The sequence below is a fragment of the Medicago sativa genome, chromosome 4, assembly GCF_051527215.1.
Source record: "Medicago sativa cultivar Bolivia chromosome 4, Bolivia_mono, whole genome shotgun sequence".
NCBI classification, from domain to species: domain Eukaryota; kingdom Viridiplantae; phylum Streptophyta; class Magnoliopsida; order Fabales; family Fabaceae; genus Medicago; species Medicago sativa.
In genome coordinates this window covers 99,387,079-99,406,134 of record NC_140752.1, presented here as the reverse complement: position 1 = coordinate 99,406,134, position 19,056 = coordinate 99,387,079, and the positions used below count along the sequence as shown (strand labels likewise).

The 19,056-nt window shown below is 34.9% G+C and overlaps 4 protein-coding genes and 1 long non-coding RNA gene across 5 annotated transcripts; 3 read left to right on the top strand and 2 right to left on the bottom strand.

Moving 5' to 3' along the window:
* Positions 1-354: 354 nt before the first annotated feature.
* On the top strand, positions 355-4,922 carry LOC146934602 (aluminum-activated malate transporter 9-like). The gene is made up of 5 exons (XM_085706502.1): positions 355-813; positions 2,059-2,466; positions 2,858-2,997; positions 3,091-3,237; positions 3,644-4,922. Exons 1-5 carry the CDS (start codon positions 456-458, stop codon positions 4,337-4,339), a joined length of 1,749 nt encoding a protein of 582 aa, XP_085562628.1. The 5' UTR covers positions 355-455; the 3' UTR covers positions 4,340-4,922.
* Positions 4,923-6,124: 1,202 nt separating this feature from the next.
* Positions 6,125-9,563, top strand: LOC146934601 (aluminum-activated malate transporter 9-like). The gene is made up of 5 exons (XM_085706506.1): positions 6,125-6,485; positions 6,982-7,389; positions 7,964-8,103; positions 8,190-8,336; positions 8,684-9,563. The coding sequence occupies exons 1-5, from the start codon at positions 6,125-6,127 to the stop codon at positions 8,885-8,887; spliced, it is 1,260 nt and encodes a 419-aa protein (XP_085562632.1). The 3' UTR covers positions 8,888-9,563.
* A 391-nt stretch (positions 9,564-9,954) lies between these two features.
* LOC146934600 (cytochrome P450 CYP736A12-like) lies at positions 9,955-12,562 on the bottom strand. Its single transcript, XM_085706505.1, has 2 exons — positions 11,839-12,562; positions 9,955-11,022 (listed from the first exon to the last, which is right to left on the bottom strand). The coding sequence occupies exons 1-2, from the start codon at positions 12,532-12,534 to the stop codon at positions 10,183-10,185; spliced, it is 1,536 nt and encodes a 511-aa protein (XP_085562631.1). The 5' UTR covers positions 12,535-12,562; the 3' UTR covers positions 9,955-10,182.
* A 1,995-nt stretch (positions 12,563-14,557) lies between these two features.
* Positions 14,558-17,442, bottom strand: LOC146934599 (cytochrome P450 CYP736A12-like). Its single transcript, XM_085706503.1, has 2 exons — positions 16,627-17,442; positions 14,558-15,614 (listed from the first exon to the last, which is right to left on the bottom strand). Exons 1-2 carry the CDS (start codon positions 17,326-17,328, stop codon positions 14,775-14,777), a joined length of 1,542 nt encoding a protein of 513 aa, XP_085562629.1. The 5' UTR covers positions 17,329-17,442; the 3' UTR covers positions 14,558-14,774.
* A 440-nt stretch (positions 17,443-17,882) lies between these two features.
* Positions 17,883-18,324, top strand: LOC146934598 (uncharacterized). The gene is made up of 2 exons (XR_015007826.1): positions 17,883-17,997; positions 18,097-18,324. It is a non-coding gene; the product is annotated as an uncharacterized LOC146934598 (long non-coding RNA).
* Positions 18,325-19,056: the final 732 nt, after the last annotated feature.

Here is a 19,056-nt window from a genome sequence, read left to right as displayed (position 1 = left end):
CTAGCTACTAATCTGCTTAGTGGTGTTTGAGGTTCAAATCCCGAACTTTGCATATATTATGCATTTCGTTACCAACTAAGCTAAGCTAATCACAACATTTTATTCCTATATTAATAATAATTATAAAAAACAAAACTAATGGAGTACAAGAATAGTATAGAAAGAAAAAAGAAAAAGACGAAGTGATATCGACCAGGGAGTAGAGTCAGAGACTCTGAGTGTCGTTTCCATGATAGTGATGTCACGTGTTTACCTCTGTGTGCTCAGTTCCATAAAGGAAAAAACAAATGATGATAAGATTATTTACTTTACAATCTTCTTTAATAGTATATGCGGATGCAACGCTATATCAGTATCATTCATTCAAGCTCCGTAATATCCACACTTCTCCCATGTTCACAAAATCAATTACTACTTTTCTCTCTTTTGCTTAGAAACAAATAAAGCAATCAATCATGGCACCAAAGTTAGCGAAATCAGGATCATTTCGTTATACTTTAGCTGAGAAAAAGGAAAGACTTCTATCCATGAAGGGTGGTGATCATCATGGTTATTCTCGTATAGGAAATGGTTTGCTACAAGAACAAGAGGAGGAATCTAAGATGGTCAAGTTCAAAAAGATGATGAAGCTCGTTGCTGAAAAAGCATGGGAAATGGGTCGTTCTGATCCAAGGAAGATCATTTTTGCTGCTAAAATGGGTCTTGCTTTGGCCCTTATCTCCCTTTTGATTTTTCTTAAAGAACCCTTCGATTTTAGCCGTCACTCTGTTTGGGCTATTCTCACCGTCGTCGTCGTCTTTGAATTCAGTATAGGTACGTCATTCATATTAATTATTTTCTGCCCAATAATACGTTGTTTGCAATTTGCATTGGACATAGAGTATTATTTTGAGTGTTGATGTGTCCGTACTGTCAATTATGTGTTTGTGCAAGTGCTTGATACAAAATTACCACTCTTCACCATTTGACTGGATTTTAACTTATTTTGATCATTGATTAATGAAAATAAGTACGGTATTGTTTGATAGGGTTAGGGGATATATAGATAGATAGTACAAAGAAAAGGAAATGAGTAAATCATCAAATTCGTCCTTGAATTTGCAGGGACTTGTTTGATGTGTCTGAGTGAAATGTGAGGATGGAAGGAATGAGTAAAAGAGGGGTAAAATTGGAAAAATTGAAAGTGAAAAGTTAAAACTGAAATTTGTTGCGTTTCCATCAAATCGGTCCTTGTACACGTGGTTGACGGGATGACATGAGTACAACACAGCACAACATGCAGGACGGCATCTCAGCATCACTACAGAGATATTGGATGGAGGGATGAATTGATGGACGCTTGTTAAATTCAGGGACAAATTTGATATTTCGATAAATTGGGGGAAAAATTTGGCTGGTCCGTGTAAATTCAAGGACGAATTTGATGATTTACTCAAAAGAAAATTAATTATTTGATTAAGTGGGTCGGGTCATATTTGAAATCAATTATGAGAAAGCGTGTTTGGATGATCATCATGTTTTTATACCATTTGCTTTGCTTTTGACACTTTTGACTTCCTGGCATTAGAGGCTGTTGACCTTTCACGTAGGGTTCAAAGGGGTCATGCATAACAATGTCATGTCTCGGAAATCCATGAATGTTGTGTTTACAACAATTGGTTTTGCCATCCAAAAAGGCCTAGTTGCGCAACTTTTTGCCCGCTTGCCCTCTTTTCATGTGTAATTAATCTTTGATATATCTATAAAAAAAATATTTTGGATTAAAAAATTAAATAGCCTAATACTACTTTAGTAGTTTTTTTTTTTTTTTTTTGTTAATTATATATCCATTGCTTCTGCATAAGTAATTTTTTGAAGTGTGTTCATCTTGAAGTATATAGAAAAAGACACAGGTATATGACATGTGGACATTGTTAATAATTTCAAAAAATTATTGAATGTAACTACATATGTCGATGTCTTGACCGTAAGTAACACCTGAAACATCTTTAATACAAAATGTTGGAACTTCTAAGCTTTCAATTTATTTTATGATCAAAATGCAATGGAATTTTGCAGGGGCAACTCTGAACAGAGGGTTTAACAGAGGATTAGGGACATTGTCAGCTGGAGGACTTGCTGTCGGAATGGGAGAGTTATCAGCATTGGCAGGAGAATGGGAAGAAGTTATAGTGATTATCAGTACATTCATTGTTGGATTTTGTATTACATATGCAAAATTGTACCCAACTTTGAAGCCTTATGAATATGGGTTCCGTGTGTTCTTGATTACTTATTGCTACATTACGGTATCTGGTTATCATAGTGGCGAATTTCTTGATACATCTATAAGTAGATTTTTGCTCATTGCACTTGGTGCTGCTGTATCTTTGGGAGTTAATATCTGCATATATCCTATCTGGGCTGGAGAGGATTTACATAATCTTTTGATAAAAAATTTCACGGGTGTTGCAACATCTTTGGAAGGTACTTTATTACATTTCTCATGATCACATTTAATTTGTAGTTGCTACATACTAGTACCATGTAATTGTTCAATGGATGTAGGATAGTTACTATTACATTTAGTGTAGGATAGCTACTGTAATAGGATATATTCTATTACATTTTGCGTATAGTTACTACTAAATTAATTTGTATTCACCATTTTTTATGTATCCGCAAATACCATAAACTACTAAAGTTCAGGTCTTTGGAATGGGGGGAGTACTATATGTTATTGTTCTGCTACTTAGTGAATGTTTGAAATCACAGTGACTCAACGTTATTCTGCTAAATCACGGCCAATCCAAATGTATGGAATTGAGTAACTTTGTTTTTTGACAATTGAATAACCTTGCTGAACTTACATTTTCAGGGGTCGTAAATCACTACCTTAATTGTGTAGAATACAAGAAGGTGCCATCCAAAATTCTGACTTACCAAGCTGCTGCTGATGACCCAGTTTACAGTGGCTACAGATCAGCTGTTGAATCTACAAGTAAAGAAGACTCATTGGTATTGTCTACTTCAGTTTTCTGTCTCTTTCATCAATATTTATTTATTTATTTATCATATTTATGACTCATTGCCATGTGTTTGTGATTGTAGTTGGGATTTGCTGTGTGGGAACCACCTCATGGTAAATACAAAATGCTTAACTATCCATGGAAGAATTATGTCAAAGTAAGCGGGGCTCTAAGACATTGTGCATTCATGGTCATGGCTATGCATGGATGCATACTTTCTGAAATTCAGGTACTTCTAATTATCTAAAATCTTTTCTGTAACATTTTTTTGGTTCTCAGTGCAGAGCATATGAAATTTATAACCTGTATATTTTTAGTGTGTCATGTTTCTATTTTCACTGATAAAATGTACATTAAAGTTTTTGGAAATGTATTTTAGAAAGAGATTCAATATCATCCCAGCCATCATTTGTGATTAAAACTATGAAATTGACATGGAATTATCCTAAAGCATTGGGACTATATTAGAAGTGTTGTCACAAATAGGGGCTAAAAGTACAACATTTGTGATTTTGATTTAAAAGTTTGTTTTTATCATAAAAATTATCTCGACATTAAAACATATGCAGTGCACTGAAGCTTCGTATGTTATCTTATCAATCTTGAAAATACTGAGCTGTCTTCTTGATATATAGGCTCCAGCTGAGAAGAGACATGTTTTCCTCAATGAGCTTAAGAGGGTAGGTTCCGAAGGAGCAAGAGTGTTGCGCGAACTTGGAAACAAAGTAAAAAAGATGGAGAAACTAGACAGAGGAGATTTGCTGTTTGATGTACACGAGGCAGCAGAAGAATTACAACAAAAGATCGATAAAAAATCTTACCTCCTTGTAAACTCAGAGTTCTGGGAGATCGGAAACCGTCCAAGAGATGAAAGTAATGATGATCATCCTAAAGGCCTATTTCACATGGATGAAGATAGAAAATTCCTAGAGTACAAGTCTCTAAGTGAAGCTGTACTTGATCTAAGATCAATTGAAGTTCAAAACAATTGGGATGAAAAAACTACAGATAATAATAGTAATAACCATGCTGTGCCTCCTATTGCCAATGAAAACATGCTTGTGAAACAAATGTCTTGGCCTGCTCATGTTTACTACAAACCAGAAGTCAAAGCAAAAGAGGAAGAATCAAAAACTTATGAAAGTGCTAGTTCGTTGTCTCTAACGACATTTACATCACTTCTGATAGAATTTGTAGCAAGGCTTCAAAATTTAGTGGACTCATTTGAAGAATTGGGTGAGAAAGCTAACTTTAAGGACCCCCTTGAACAGCAAGACGCGGTGGCCTCTGGCGGGTTTTGGACAAAATTGTTTAACTACTTCAAATCCTAGGATTGACAAATGGAGTGTGAAAAGAGGTAAATTTTCTTATTGAGTAAATCAACTCTGCAAATTTTCGAAAACTTTTAAAACTATTTGATACTTCATCAAGTAACTTCAAATAGATTTATGAAATGTTTTAAAAATGATCCGAAGTGGACTGAAGAAGATGGCCGGCCTAAGTTGCTTGGATGCAGCGGATGGTGGCTGCTCATAAAAGGGAATGTTGTTCCCACAAGGACTATGATGCTCGAATCAATGAGGGTTTAAGAAGAGCCTATAGGATTTACCGAAAGAGTTGTTTAAAATACACATAGACCATTCATTGTATCACGTAATCCCGTCATGATTTAAAAAAAAAAAAAAAATACTATTAGGAATATTTTCTTTTGATTGAACATTGAAGGAAGGACTCAATTGTTCCTGTTACTTTTTGGAAGTAATTTTTTTTTTTTTTGAAGACTTTTTGGAAGTAATTAAAAAGAGTTGTTGTTTTCTTTGTTAAAGACTAATCCATCCTCCGTGTTTTTTGCGATGTATCAAAATGAAACTTCACTCCTAAATTTGTTCACAACGATCCCTGTTATAAGAAAAATTGCACTTTTTCGATTTATTGAATATTGTTTAATATAGACCAAGTATATAAGTTTTCAATGGATTTCCCTAAAAAACAAATTATTCAATGGATTTCTAAAGTAAACTTTTTTATTCTAACCTCTAGGGTAGTAAAATATATTTTTAGTCTCGTAAACATAACTTAATTGATAAAGAGATCATATAATATATGTAAGGACTGTGATTCAAACTTCGAATTCTCCATTTATTCTGCTTGGGTGAATTTCTATTTGTTAGGATACTTGACCTAAATAAATAAACACATATTTTTTTTTTTGACAAAAATAAAGACACATATTAATGAGTCAAAAATAAAAATATTTTATTGTAATCAATGTATTTGAATTTAATTTTTTCACTTTTAATTAATTGAATTCACAAAATTTAAGAGAACATTTTTACATTTGAATTGCTTAACATGTGCTTTGGACACAAAGTTTGCATGACCGATAAATAAATGTTCTCTCGGTCAATATTATAAGCTAAAAGTTGCCTTTTAAATTTATGTATTATAGACCAAATAAATTAATTACTTATAAGTATTTTTTTATAATATTGATGGAAGGGAGTATATTCCAATGTCCATAAGATAGATATAAACATAAAACCCCTTAAAAAAATATATAAACATAAAACATTTATTGAAGTTGTTGACTTTGACTACACTTGTACGGTGCATGAACATCACATCACATGTATTGTTTTTGTTTTTTGGATACAGAACACATGGATGGATGGACATTCGTTCCTACTTTAGGACAAGAATCTCAACTGTTTATCCTATAAAAAAATAAAATTAATACTAATAATAGTATTATATAATAGAAAGTAAAAAAATAAAAATAAAAAATGAAGAAATGATGTCGACCATATCATGGTGATGTCACATGTTTAACCCTGTCTGCTCCACTTTAGTTCCGTAATGAAAAAAACAAACGACTACGGCAATAATGAGATATTACAATGTTCTTTTTTTTCCGGATATCATATGACTAGTCACCATTCAACCTTGTCATGAGTCATATATCTTTCTCTAGAATTACTATTATACCTTTCTACACACTTCTCAAATTCAATTCTTCACTTTCATTCATATAGTGTAGTGTTCATCATATCATATACTATAATTTAACTACTATCTTTTCACTCTCTCTCTTTTGCTTACGAACAAAGTAATCAATTATGGCTCCAAAGTTAGCGAAATCAGGATCATTCCGTTACACTTTAGCTGAGAAAAAGGAAAAACTTCTATCCATGAAGGGTGCTGATCATCATGGTTATTCTCGTATAGGAATTGGTTTGGAAGAAGAACAAGATGAATCTAAGTTGGTCAAGTTCAAAAAGATGATGAAACTCATTGCTGAAAAAGCATGGGAAATGGGTCGTTCTGATCCAAGGAAGATCATTTTTGCTGCTAAAATGGGTCTTGCTTTGACTATTATCTCCCTTTTGATTTTCCTCAAAGAACCATTCAAAAATGATATTAGCCGTCACTCTGTTTGGGCTATTCTAACTGTTGTCGTAGTCTTTGAATTCAGTATAGGTAGGTAATTCTATTTTCATTTTTGTTTTTGCTATTATATTTCATTTCTTTACCATTACAAAATATCCACTTGATATGCATTAGTTACATGACACTGATGTTTTAGATTGAAGGTGTGTCTACTCTAACATGTTATTTACGTTTGATTATTTCATCTTATTATATTATTACAATTGTCGATGTGTCGGTATCAATTATGTGTTTGTGTAATGTAAGTGCTTGATATAGTATAATCAATAACGTTGACTATTTGACTTGATTTGAAATTGTTTTGATCATTGATGAATGAATATAAGTACGGTATAGTAGTTTGATAGGGGCAGGGGATATGTAGACATAGTTCGAAGAAAATCAATTATTTGAATAAGTGGGTCAGATTTGGATTCCACTTGAAATAAATTAATAGACTTTACAATTCATGAGTCAATTTCTGAGGTGAATCCAGCTTCAATGCTTTCAATTTATTTTATGATAAAAATGCAATGGAATTTGGCAGGGGCAACTCTGAGCAAGGGGTTTAATAGAGGATTAGGGACATTCTCAGCTGGAGGACTTGCTGTCGGAATGGGAGAGTTATCAGCATTGGCTGGAGAATGGGAAGAAGTTATAGTTATTATCAGTACATTCATTGTTGGATTCTCTGCTACTTATGCAAAACTCTATCCAACTTTAAAGCCTTATGAATATGGGTTCCGTGTGTTCTTGATCACTTATTGCTACATTACGGTATCTGGTTATCATACTGGTGAGTTTCTTGATACATCTATAAGTAGATTTTTGCTCATTGCACTTGGTGCTGCTGTCTCTTTGGGAGTAAATATCTGCATATATCCTATCTGGGCTGGCGAGGATCTGCATAACCTTGTGGTAAAAAATTTCATGGGTGTTGCAACATCTTTGGAAGGTATTTTACAACATTTTCCTCATGATCAGATTTTATTTGCAGTTACTGACTTACTGTGTACATACACACACAAAGACATGCGCGTGCGAGAAATGCCAGGAACCACTCACTCTTATATTGGGTAAAACCAATGCGGTTCATACCACTTTATGTGTGACCATTTCCAATGTGTGGAATCCACATTTATTTTACCCTATAAAAGAGTGATGTTAGAGGGAGGGAGGGAGGGAGGGAGGGAGCGAGGGAGGGGGGGAGGGGGGGAGGGAGGGAGGGAGGGAGGGAGGTGTTTTATCTTATTTGTTAGCTTGATTTATTAGACTAGCATATCAAATTATATTGTGTTTTTATTTTATTTTTCTATTTGGTTTAAAACTTTAAAATGTACCTTTTGCCTTACCGTGATTTTACATCATGACTTTGTCAAATTCATTGTCAATCCAAACATACATTGTAAATACAACATCATAAATTTCTGTGTAACTTAAACAAAATTACGATGTCTTGTCCTTATTCTGCTACCTCACCGCCAATCCAAATGGATTTTATTGACCAACTTTGTTGAACTTATTTTCAGGGGTTGTCAATCACTATCTTAACTGTGTTGAATACAAGAAGGTACCATCCAAAATTCTTACTTACCAAGCAGCTGCTGATGACCCAGTTTACAGTGGCTACAGATCAGCTGTTGAATCTACAAGTAACGAGGACTCATTGGTATTGTCTACTTCAGTTTTCTGTCTCTTTCATGAATATTTTATTTAACATTTCAATGACTCACTGTCACGTGTTGGTGATTGAAGTTGGGATTTGCTGTGTGGGAACCACCTCATGGTCACTACAGAAGTCTTAAATATCCATGGAAGAATTATGTGAAAGTAAGCGGGGCTCTAAGACATTGCGCATTTATGGTCATGGCCATGCATGGATGCATACTTTCTGAAATACAGGTACTTTTAATTATTTGAAAGTTTTCCAAAACACTGTTTTTGTTCTCAGTCCAGAGCATATACAACTTAGTACATGAGAATGTTTGTTTTCCATATGATGAGTAGTCTGCTGATTTCACTTTTATGTTTAAGGAAGTGTCTTATATGAAGTGGTTGGTTAAAATATATTTTTGGTTCCTTTTCAATGTCATAAAAATATAATGTTTGTGACATTTAGAAGTCTGTTTCTACCTTCCCACATCATTGAATCGACATCAAGACATACACACCGAACCTCCTTATCTTATTCTATCTTATCTTATTCCTTAACAATCTTAGAATTTCTAAACTTTCTTTTTGATGCATAGGCACCAGCTGAGAAGAGACAGGTTTTTCGCAATGAGCTTAAGAGGGTAGGCTCTGAAGGAGCAAAAGTGTTGCGCGAACTAGGAAACAAAGTCAAGAAGATGGAGAAACTAGACCGGGGAGATTTGTTGTATGAAGTACATGAAGCAGCCGAAGAATTACAACAAAAGATCGATAAAAAATCATACCTCCTTGTAAATTCATAGTTCTGGGAAATCGGAAACCGTCCTAGAGACGAAAATGATGATCTTCCAAAAGGCCTCTTTCACATGGATGAAGATAGCAAATTTCTAGAGTACAAGTCGCTAAGTGAAGCTGTACTTGATCTCAGATCAATTGAAGTTCAAAACAACTGGGATGAAAAAACTACAGATAATAATAGTAATAACCATGATGTGCCTCCTTCTATCGCCAATGAAAACATGTTCGTGAAACAAACGTCTTGGCCTGCTCATGTTTACTACAAAGCAAAAGAGGAAGAATCAAAAACTTATGAAAGTGCTAGTTCATTGTCTCTAACAACTTTTACATCACTTTTGATTGAATTTGTAGCAAGGCTTCAAAATTTGGTGGATGCATTTGAAGAATTGGGTGAGAAAGCTAACTTTAAGGACCCCCTTGAACAACAAAGTGTAGTAACCTCTGGTGGATTTTGGACCAGATTGTTTAACTGCTTCAATTGAGAATCTTCATTGCTAATGATTCTGAGTTACCATGAAAGCCAAGTTCTTGATAGAATAATAGGCTGTATTGTGATCAGTGACGGATCCAGAAATTTTAACTAGTGGGGGCATGGTCATTTATTATAAACATTTGTACAGAAAATATATAAATGCAAAGTGATAAACGACAACATAGATCATTCTTTGTTGAGTTAAATAAGTTTTTCATCTTAAAAATATAGTGAATAAGGCTTTAAAATATACTAAATCTCTATATGTGATCAGAGTAAGGCTTAATTTTTTATGTTTTATTCTGGGAGTAAAGAAGTTGATTTTTATTTCATTTAATTTGCTGCACATACGAGCCTCAATTAACCCATTTCTCTCACTCTCTTACTTTTTTAATGAAATCTCTCACACTCTCTTCTTATTTTGACAACAATATTCCACCTTTTTACATTTTAATTTTAAAATCTATATAAATCTTCCTTTTTTTATGCCAGAAAAAACACAGTTTATTGCTGTAAGTATTCACTATTTCCTTGGCTCTGAAAAATCTATCTACCAATTCAATATAATGATATTCTTTGAGAGACAAAAAGGTACCGAGGTTCAAATAACCATATCAAATGATGTTCTTATTGTCTTGTGTAAGTTTTGTACAACATTTTTGTGTTTCAAACCCATTATTGTTATTCTATGATTTAATTCATAGACAAGATAAACACCTCAAATCCATTATTGTTATTCTATGATTTAATTCATAGACAAGATAAACACCTGCGTAGTAGTACAACTTTACATTACTTCAATCCTTGAACTAAAGCAAACTTGATTGGTCATGTTGCATTCCCATGAAGGCGATATGTTGGCACAGCAAGCAAGTGTTTGGCTCTTGGGATTGAGAGACCAAACTTTTCAGTCATGTCTAAATCATTTGGAGTCATACTCGAGGGAAGCTTCCAAGAAAAGCAATGTACCAACTGAGCTACAACAAGTTTAACTGTAGCTAGTCCAAGGTTTATTCCAGGACATCCTCTTCGACCAAAACCAAATGGTATAAATTGGAAATCATGTCCACGGTAGTCTAAATTTTTATCCACAAATCTCTCTGGATAAAATTCTTCGGCATTATTAGACCATATCTTAGAATCTCTCCCTATTGCCCATAAATTCACAATTACTCTTGTTTTTTTCTTTATGAAATAACCATCAACTGTAGCATCCTTGGTTGACTCGCGCGGCACAAGTGGTCCTGCAGGATATAATCTTAAGGTCTCCATGATCACAATATCTAAGTAACTTAACTTTGTCATATCATTCTCCTCCACTAATTTGTTCTTCCCAACTACATTATCTAGCTCTTGTTGGAGATTTTTCATTACTCTTGGATGCCTCATGAGCTCGGATAAAGCCCACTCCACAATGGTTGCAGAAGTGTCAAATGCCGCGGCAATCATGTCTAAGGCTATAGCCTTTATGTTTGTTCGATCAATGACATGGCTTTGTTCGTCAGAGGGATCGATCGTCTGGTGCGTCAATGAGAGTAGAATGTCTATGAAGTTCTTGTGTTTCTGCCCTTCATTTTGCACATGTGAACTTTGTTCACGTTCCTTAATTATCTTCTCAAACACTTGGTCCATTGCTTTAGCAGTTCTCTTGTACCTTCTTTTTAATCCCTGACAATAAAAGCTAAATAACTTAGGCCATGATTGGATACGCATGTTAATTAATTGGTTGTAGCAACAACATAAGTGTTATGTTCTATAACAAAAGATAAAATTAAATTTAGCTACTTTTATGCTATAAGGTGTTTCCGTCTATTCGGAAAGATTATGGAAATAAGCTGAAAACAACTTATGGACATATCATAAGTCGTTTCGATAAACTATTTCAAAGTATCACGAGTACTTATGCCCTTAAATAAGTTCAAATAAGCTAATCTAAACATACCCTAAGTATAACCCCAAAATGATTCATGTCGTGCATCTAACTCCTATGAAAAGTGTGAGGGCATAACAAAAACAAGATTAAACTAATTCATTGGTTTGCAAGTCCAAGATAATAATGTACCTGGTGGCAATACCGCAATAATGTGTGACAGAGAGATTTTAACATTCATTGATTCTAGTTTATGCTAGTACTAGGTCAAAATAGTACTGCAAACCTTAAATTGAAAGAGAAAGTTCACAAGACATATCTTGGTACTCCCTTCGCTCAATTATTATAAGAGAAAGTTCACTTTTTAGAGACTAGGGTAGTAATTAATATATTGGACCTCTTTTTACATAAACACGAGATAAATCATAGTAATTAAATTGAAAGTAACCTAAGAACTTCAAATATTTGAGCTTCATTCAAATTAGGTCATATAATCTACGACTGGACTCAACATGACACATCAACACATGTGATAATTTAAGAAAATGAATTAATTGAATATAATCACATGTGTATAGTGTTTAGACCTTATAACAATTGAATTTCATGCATACCTGAAGATCAAAAACTCCAAGAAAAGGAACATAATCAGCAAGATTAAAGGCGCCAGAAAGTTCCATCCCTTGTTGAATTTGCCCCTTCAAATCAAACTCCTCATCAACACTACACCCCAACACCATTTTATACACAATCTCTGCTATAACACCATGCACAAACTCACTCACATCAACAACCTCACCCAAACTCGCAGCTTTCTTCAAGGATTCCAAAGCCAATTTTAGTTCCCTCTGCCTCAAAGGCGCAAACGATTCAACTTTAGAAGCACTCAAAAGCTGCAGAGTACAAACCTTCCTCATGTTACGCCAATATGCTCCGTATTCAGCGAAAACCAGACCTTTAGAACCATAAGAAATATAATGGGCGGCTTCAAGTTTTGGACGGGAAGAGAAAACGACGTCGTGTGTTTTAAGGAATTGTTCAGCGGCTGAGGAGGAAGAGACAATGATTGTTGGGACTTGTCCTAAACGTAGTAACATGATAGGACCGTGTTTTTTGGACAAGGCTTGGAGTGCGCGGTGTGGGAGGGTACCCAACATGTGGAGGTTACCAATGACTGGATAGCCCCGTGGACCTGGTGGGTGTCTCCGATCATTATTTTTAGGTTGTTTACGACGGAGGAACAAGGTGATGACGGAGAGAATGAAGATGAGTGTGAAAGTGAGAAACAAGGGAAGTGATGAAGGAAACATGTTTTGGATGCTTCTGATTTTTCATAAGATGAAAAGCTTTTAAGTTTTGATATTAGCATTTTAATAATGTCGTTGACAACTTCAATTCAAGCCCCTAGTTAGACTTTCCCAGTGCTAGTATTTTATTTTATTTTATTTTAAAAGAACCGTTCAAAAGCAGCCACTGTTTCTCCGTTTTTTGCCATTAGTATAATATTAAGGTCCATGGCATTTACAGTTGCATTAAATTAAGGAGCTAAATAACAAGGTTTTTTATGTCTTTCTTTCTGTTTACTACAGAAAACTAATGCATTTCGGTATAAAAGAGAATGTCAGAACAAAATTGAGAACTAGCAAGGTTATCACCAACCATATTAGTTTCTCTCCTAAAAAATTTAACTAATAGAATGATGATAAAGTACTATGACATCTACTTAAAATTCAACCTACCTCAATTCTATCATTGATTAACAAGTTAAAAGAATCCAACACTATTCTTTGAATCCAAAGTAAAGATGGCTTGAACTCTAATTTCTGTATCCATTCGATAGCTGCTAATAAGTCTAACCCTCCTCAACATTCAAGATAGGTTGCAACCACAAAGTTTTTCTCCCATAAATATTTCTTACGCGTCCCTTAAGCAAATCTCAATTCCAATCTTATTGTGCTGCTCAGAAATTGATGCGTCACTGCCACGTTTGACCATTCTGAACAGGCGGTTGTAGACAAACAGCCTGCCCATTTTCTTGACACGCCGCCCTCCACTCTCTTAAGTAAAATATTATCAGGATAAATTACTTCAGCTGCACTCTCAGACATATTTTCCCAAACTGATGCATTCTTACTCCTCCATATACTCCAACCGCTCCTCCTTCGATAAAACAACCAAAATACTGAAGACTTTTTGCGTTATATTCGATTGCTGCACTTGAAAGGCTTGAATATGATGTCATAGCCTCAGTTGCTGTTAAATTTACACACTTCTTTTACAATGTAGAAACTGCTATTCTGGTGTCTCCAGACATCGATTACACCATGGACATTGGGTGTAGATATTAACCCCTTTGTCAACCAATCTAAAGTGTGTAGGCATGCAATTCTCCACATAAAATTTCCCACCTTTGAGATAACAGTTAGCTTCCAAAAGGTCTATCAATTTCCTATAACTATCAAATTTGTATTTTTGACAAGCTCAGTCAAACAAAACCAATATGTTGAGCGCACACTATACTCGCCATGATATGGTCTCCAAATTAGTTCATCTTAGACCACAAAGTTAAATAGAGGAGTTCAGACAACATCATTAACAGACTGAAGGCTCAAATATACACACAAAGTCTGGATATTATTTTTACAAATAATGAAAAACTTCAACCTAAAAAGCCTGGATATCTTTCTAACCATTGCTAACCACCTATCAAGAAAAACCTGGATATTTTTTTTACAAATAATGAGGTAGACTTGATATCTCTCATTAATCCCATCTCAATAAATATTGAAAAGCCGCAATCATCTCCTTTTATGTTATCTAAAGACAATATATCTACCTTTCTAATTTAAAAGAAAAGGCAAGTTGTTCAAGGATCCTCTGAACAGCAAGTTGTGGTAACCTCTGCTTCAAATCCTAGGATTGAAAAGGCAGTATGACAAGAGGCAGAGCTCCAAAATGAGAATAAGATTGCTGGAACAAACTCAACTCGTATCTTTTGTAACTCCACCGGTGCAGTCGCAGTACAAGATCTATGTTTTAAAAAGTGCAGGAGCAATATGTAGAACTAAAGCAATAATCTACTATTTTACATTTTATTTTTAAAATGCATACAAATCTCTCAATTTATATCATAATGTCAGAGGAAATCACAGTTTTTAACTCTATGAATGGAATATATGACGAAAGCCATTAGCAAAAAGAAAACGTTCTAAAAGTTTTTTTCATGTCTAATTTTTTTCTATGCTTGTAGACTGATCTCTACTCAATTTATTGCTGTAAGTATTCATTATTTCCACGGCCCAAAAAAATCTAATTACCAATTCAATGGTATTCTTTTGAGGAAAAAAAAAAATCTAAGGTGGTTAACCCTATTATTGTCTTTTATACAACATCTTTGAATTTCTTCTTATGTTCATATTGCATAAACTCTTGGATTTATAATCCGTTATTGTTAGCATATACTAATATTAATACAGACATGAGACAAGCACCTAAGTAGTACTACAACTCTCTATTAGTTCAGTCCTTGAACTAAATTAAACTTGATTGGTCATGTTGCTTCCCCATGAAGGCGATATGTTGGCACTGCAAGCAAGTGTTTGGCTCTCGGGATTGAGAGACCAAATTTTTCAGTCATGTCTAAATCATTTGGAGTCATATTCGAGGGAAGCTTCCAAGAAAAGCAATGTACCAATTGAGCAACAACAAGTTTAACCGTAGTTAGTCCCAAGTTTATTCCAGGACATCCTCTTCGACCAAAACCAAATGGTATAAATTGGAAATCATGTCCGCGGTAGTCTAAATTTTTATCCACGAATCTCTCTGGAAAAAATTCTTCAGCATTATTAGACCAGATCACAGAATCTCTTCCTATTGCCCATAAATTCAAAATTATTCTTGTTTTTTTCTTTATGAAATAACCATGCACTGTAGAATCTTGTGTTGACTCGCGTGGCACAAGTGGTCCCGGAGGGTATAATCTTAAGGTCTCCATGATCACAATATCCAAGTAACTTAACTTTGACAAATCATTTTCTTCTACTAATTTGTTCGCCCCAACCACGTTATCTAGCTCTTGTTGGAGATTGTTCATCACTCTTGGATGCCTCATGAGCTCTGATAAAGCCCACTCCACAACGGTTGCGGAAGTTTCAAATGCCCCGGCAATCATGTCTAAGGCTATAGCCTTTATGTTTGTTCGATCAACGACATGGGTTTTTTCGTCAGAGGGATCGATCCGCTGATGCATCAGTGAGAGTAGAATGTCTACGAAGTCCTTGTGTTTCTGCCCTTCACTTTGCACATGTGAGCTTTGTTCATGTTCCTTAATTATCTTCTCCAACACTTGGTCTATTGCTTTACCAATTCTCTTGTACCTCCTTTTTAATCCCTGACAATTCAAGCCAAGTAATTTTGGTCATGATTCGATATACATTTTAATTAAGTGCTTATAGCATATATGTGTTGATGTATAAGTTATTTATGTAATAAAAGATAAAATTACATTGTTATCGTATATGCAATAAATTGTTTATAAGCTATATTCTGAAGAGTTTAAGGAAGTAAGTATGACCTCCAAATGACTCATGTAGTGTATATATCTAACTCCTATCAAGAGTGTGGTGAGGGTTATCCCCATCTATCAGAGAAACTAACATAGCAAAAACAAGATTAAACTTCATTGGTTTGTAAGTCCATGATTTTGAAATACCTGATGACAACGGACAATAGTGTGTGATTGAGAGATTTCGACATGCATTGATTCTACTTTATACTAGTAGGTGAAAACAGTATTGTCAACCTTAACTTCACCTATGTCAAAAATTACAAAATTTGTAATTGATTGAGGTGGACCTAAAACCACATAGTTATTACATAGGTGTCATGAAGGAAAACGGATTGCCGGTCAATAATTTGACACATTCACGCAGTCGGCACATCTGTAATTGTAATTTGATTGAAATCAGATGGTCAAGATTCTTTTTTGTTGTAAAATAGTTATTTCCACCATTTATCGTGTTTCCTACATTTGCTGCATTCACATATCCACGACCTTCTAATCAAAATCAGATGCTTTACATTTCAACATTTTATGTTGACTTGAATCATGATCATGCAATTGAATGTTAGAGGGTCTGCGACCGCAACAATTGCGTGAAAATGTGATTGCATTAAATCGCCATCGGTTGCACACATTCATCAGAAGACCAAGTAGAACAGTTTGCACAGACTTCTCAAGGTTCTTATAGAAGAAAAAAAATATTAAAAGTATGAGTGCCTTTCTTTTTTGGTTGACAAACACCACACTAATCATATAATTGAGCTGAAAGTAACTTATGAAATTCAATTTTTTTTTTAGCTTCAATCAAATTAGGCCTTATAATACGTTTTGAATCACATACCTGAAGATCAAAAACTCCAAGAAAAGGAACATAATCAGCAAGATTAAAGGCACCAGAAAGTTCCATCCCTTGTTGAATTTGCCCCTTCAAATCAAACTCCTCATCAACACTACACCCCAACACCATTTTATACACAATTTCCATTATAACATTATGCACAACCTCACTCACATCAACAATCTCACCCAAACTTGCAGCTTTCTTCAAAGACTTCAATGCCACTTCTAGTTCCCTCTTCCTCAAAGGCGCAAACGACTCAACTTTAGAAGAGCTCAAAAGCTGCAGAGTACAAACCTTCCTCATGTTACGCCAATACGTACCGTATTCAGAGAAAACCAACCCTTTAGAACCATAAGAAAGATAATGAGTAGCTTCGAGTTTTGGACGGGAAGAGAAGACCACATCATGTGTTTTGAGGAATTGTTCAGCCGCTGAGGAGGAAGAGACAATGATTGTTGGGACTTGTCCTAAACGTAGTAACATGATAGGACCGTGTTTTTTGGATAAGGCTTCGAGTGTGCGGTGTGGGAGGGTACCCAACATGTGGAGGTTACCGATTACTGGATAACCATGTGGACCTGGCGGGTGTTTATGGTTATTTTTTGGTTGTTTTCGACGGAGGAAGAAGGTGGTGGTGAGAATGAAGGTGAGTGTGAAAAGGAATAACAAGGATGATGAAGGAAACAATGTGGTTGTTACCATGTTATCGTTGAAAACAATGTAATTAATTTCTTTCTGCGCCTCTGGTTTTTGCCTAATAAGGAAACTGGTCAGCGAAAAGCTATAGCTCCATGTTAGGTAGACATATTTCTTGACAGATAATGTTAGGTAGACTACTTCCCATTTCAATCAGGGGCGGATCCATGTTGGGGCAATGCTATAGCTCCACATGCTTTTTCCTTTTTTTTTTTTTTTTTTTTTTATAATAGATAAAACGCAGCAACATAATACTGAATTTTTACGGTGTTTCATGCTTGAGTTTCGCAAACCATAGTTCATCTACTTAATAGATATCACCTTTATGCTTGGTTTTGAACTACATGTATTATGAAATATGCGTAAAACACAATAGATACGTCACTTGTCTTTGTGGCTTCGAGGACTCCTTGGATATTCTGACGGATATTTTATGACTTTTGGTGACTTTAATGTGTGTCTGTGTTGCCGCGGTTTTTTGTATTTTTGAACCTATTCCCGAGTGATGGTATTTATTTTGAACCAGTAGTCGGATTATGACATGATATCTAAAACGTTGTAGAATTAGTTTTTTTGGTGGAAAAGGAGTCTACTTCCAATCCAACCTTGGATTGTTGTTATGGAGTTGTGGAGATTTGTGGCAATCCAATCATCATTGATCTATTCAATGGGAAGGTGATGTACTTTTTTCTTTTGCTTTTACACACTTATCTCATATACTTTTTTATTTTTATGTTTGTTGAGACTTAGGCAAAGCTTTCTTCTTCTGTGCAGAATTCCAAGCATGACTTTGATTTTTTTCCAATTGGTGGTTGTGAATGTTATTCGAGGGGACAATGAACGGATGACCATCTAGATTTCTTGTTTTGTTAGTGTGTGAAAGGGTTTAGATTCATCTGGTTTGTACAATACATCGTGTAAACAGTTCTTGTCCTTTTTCTACTCTGTTTTGCATTCAACGCTAGCTCAGACCAGAGTTCATCTTCTTCGTGGATTGCTTAATTTAATGTCTTTGTGTGCTTTGGTGGTTTTTGTATTTTTGCTGCTGTTGCTGAGTGATAATATTTATTCTTAACCGAATATATTAGTTAGCCTACAGCTGTGTTGAATTGGTCTGTTCACGTTGTTTTTGACCTTAAATAAAATTAACAGGATATTCCAGCCGTGCGTTGCACGGGTTCGTACACTAGTTTCTTGACAGATAATGTTAGGTAGACTACTTCCCATTTCAATCAGGGGCGGATCCATGTTGGGGCAATGCTATAGCTCCACATGCTTTTTCCTTTTTTTTTTTTATAATAGATAAAACGCAGCAACAGAATACTGAACTTTTACGGTGTTTTATGCTTGAGTTTCGCAAAGTCATTTGCAGTTTTTGATGTGAACAAGTTATTGAGGATGACTGAGTTTTATCCAAATGATTTTATAGATGTGTTGAAAGTGGCGTTACGCACTCAACTTAAAGAATTATGTTACAGATGTTCGATCTGACCGAAAATTTGCTAAGTTGAAAGGGCTTTCAGATCTTTGTGCAAAACTTGTGGAAACAAATAAGTACAACATATTTTCTATGGTTTATAAACTTTTGAAGTTGGCTTTGCTCTTGCCGGTAGCAACTGCAAGTGTTGAACGTGTTTTTTCATATATGAAAGTGGAAGAGTAACCTATGTAACAAAATGGGTGATCAGTGGCTAAATAATTGTCTTGTAACTTATATATAGAAAGAGATGTTCT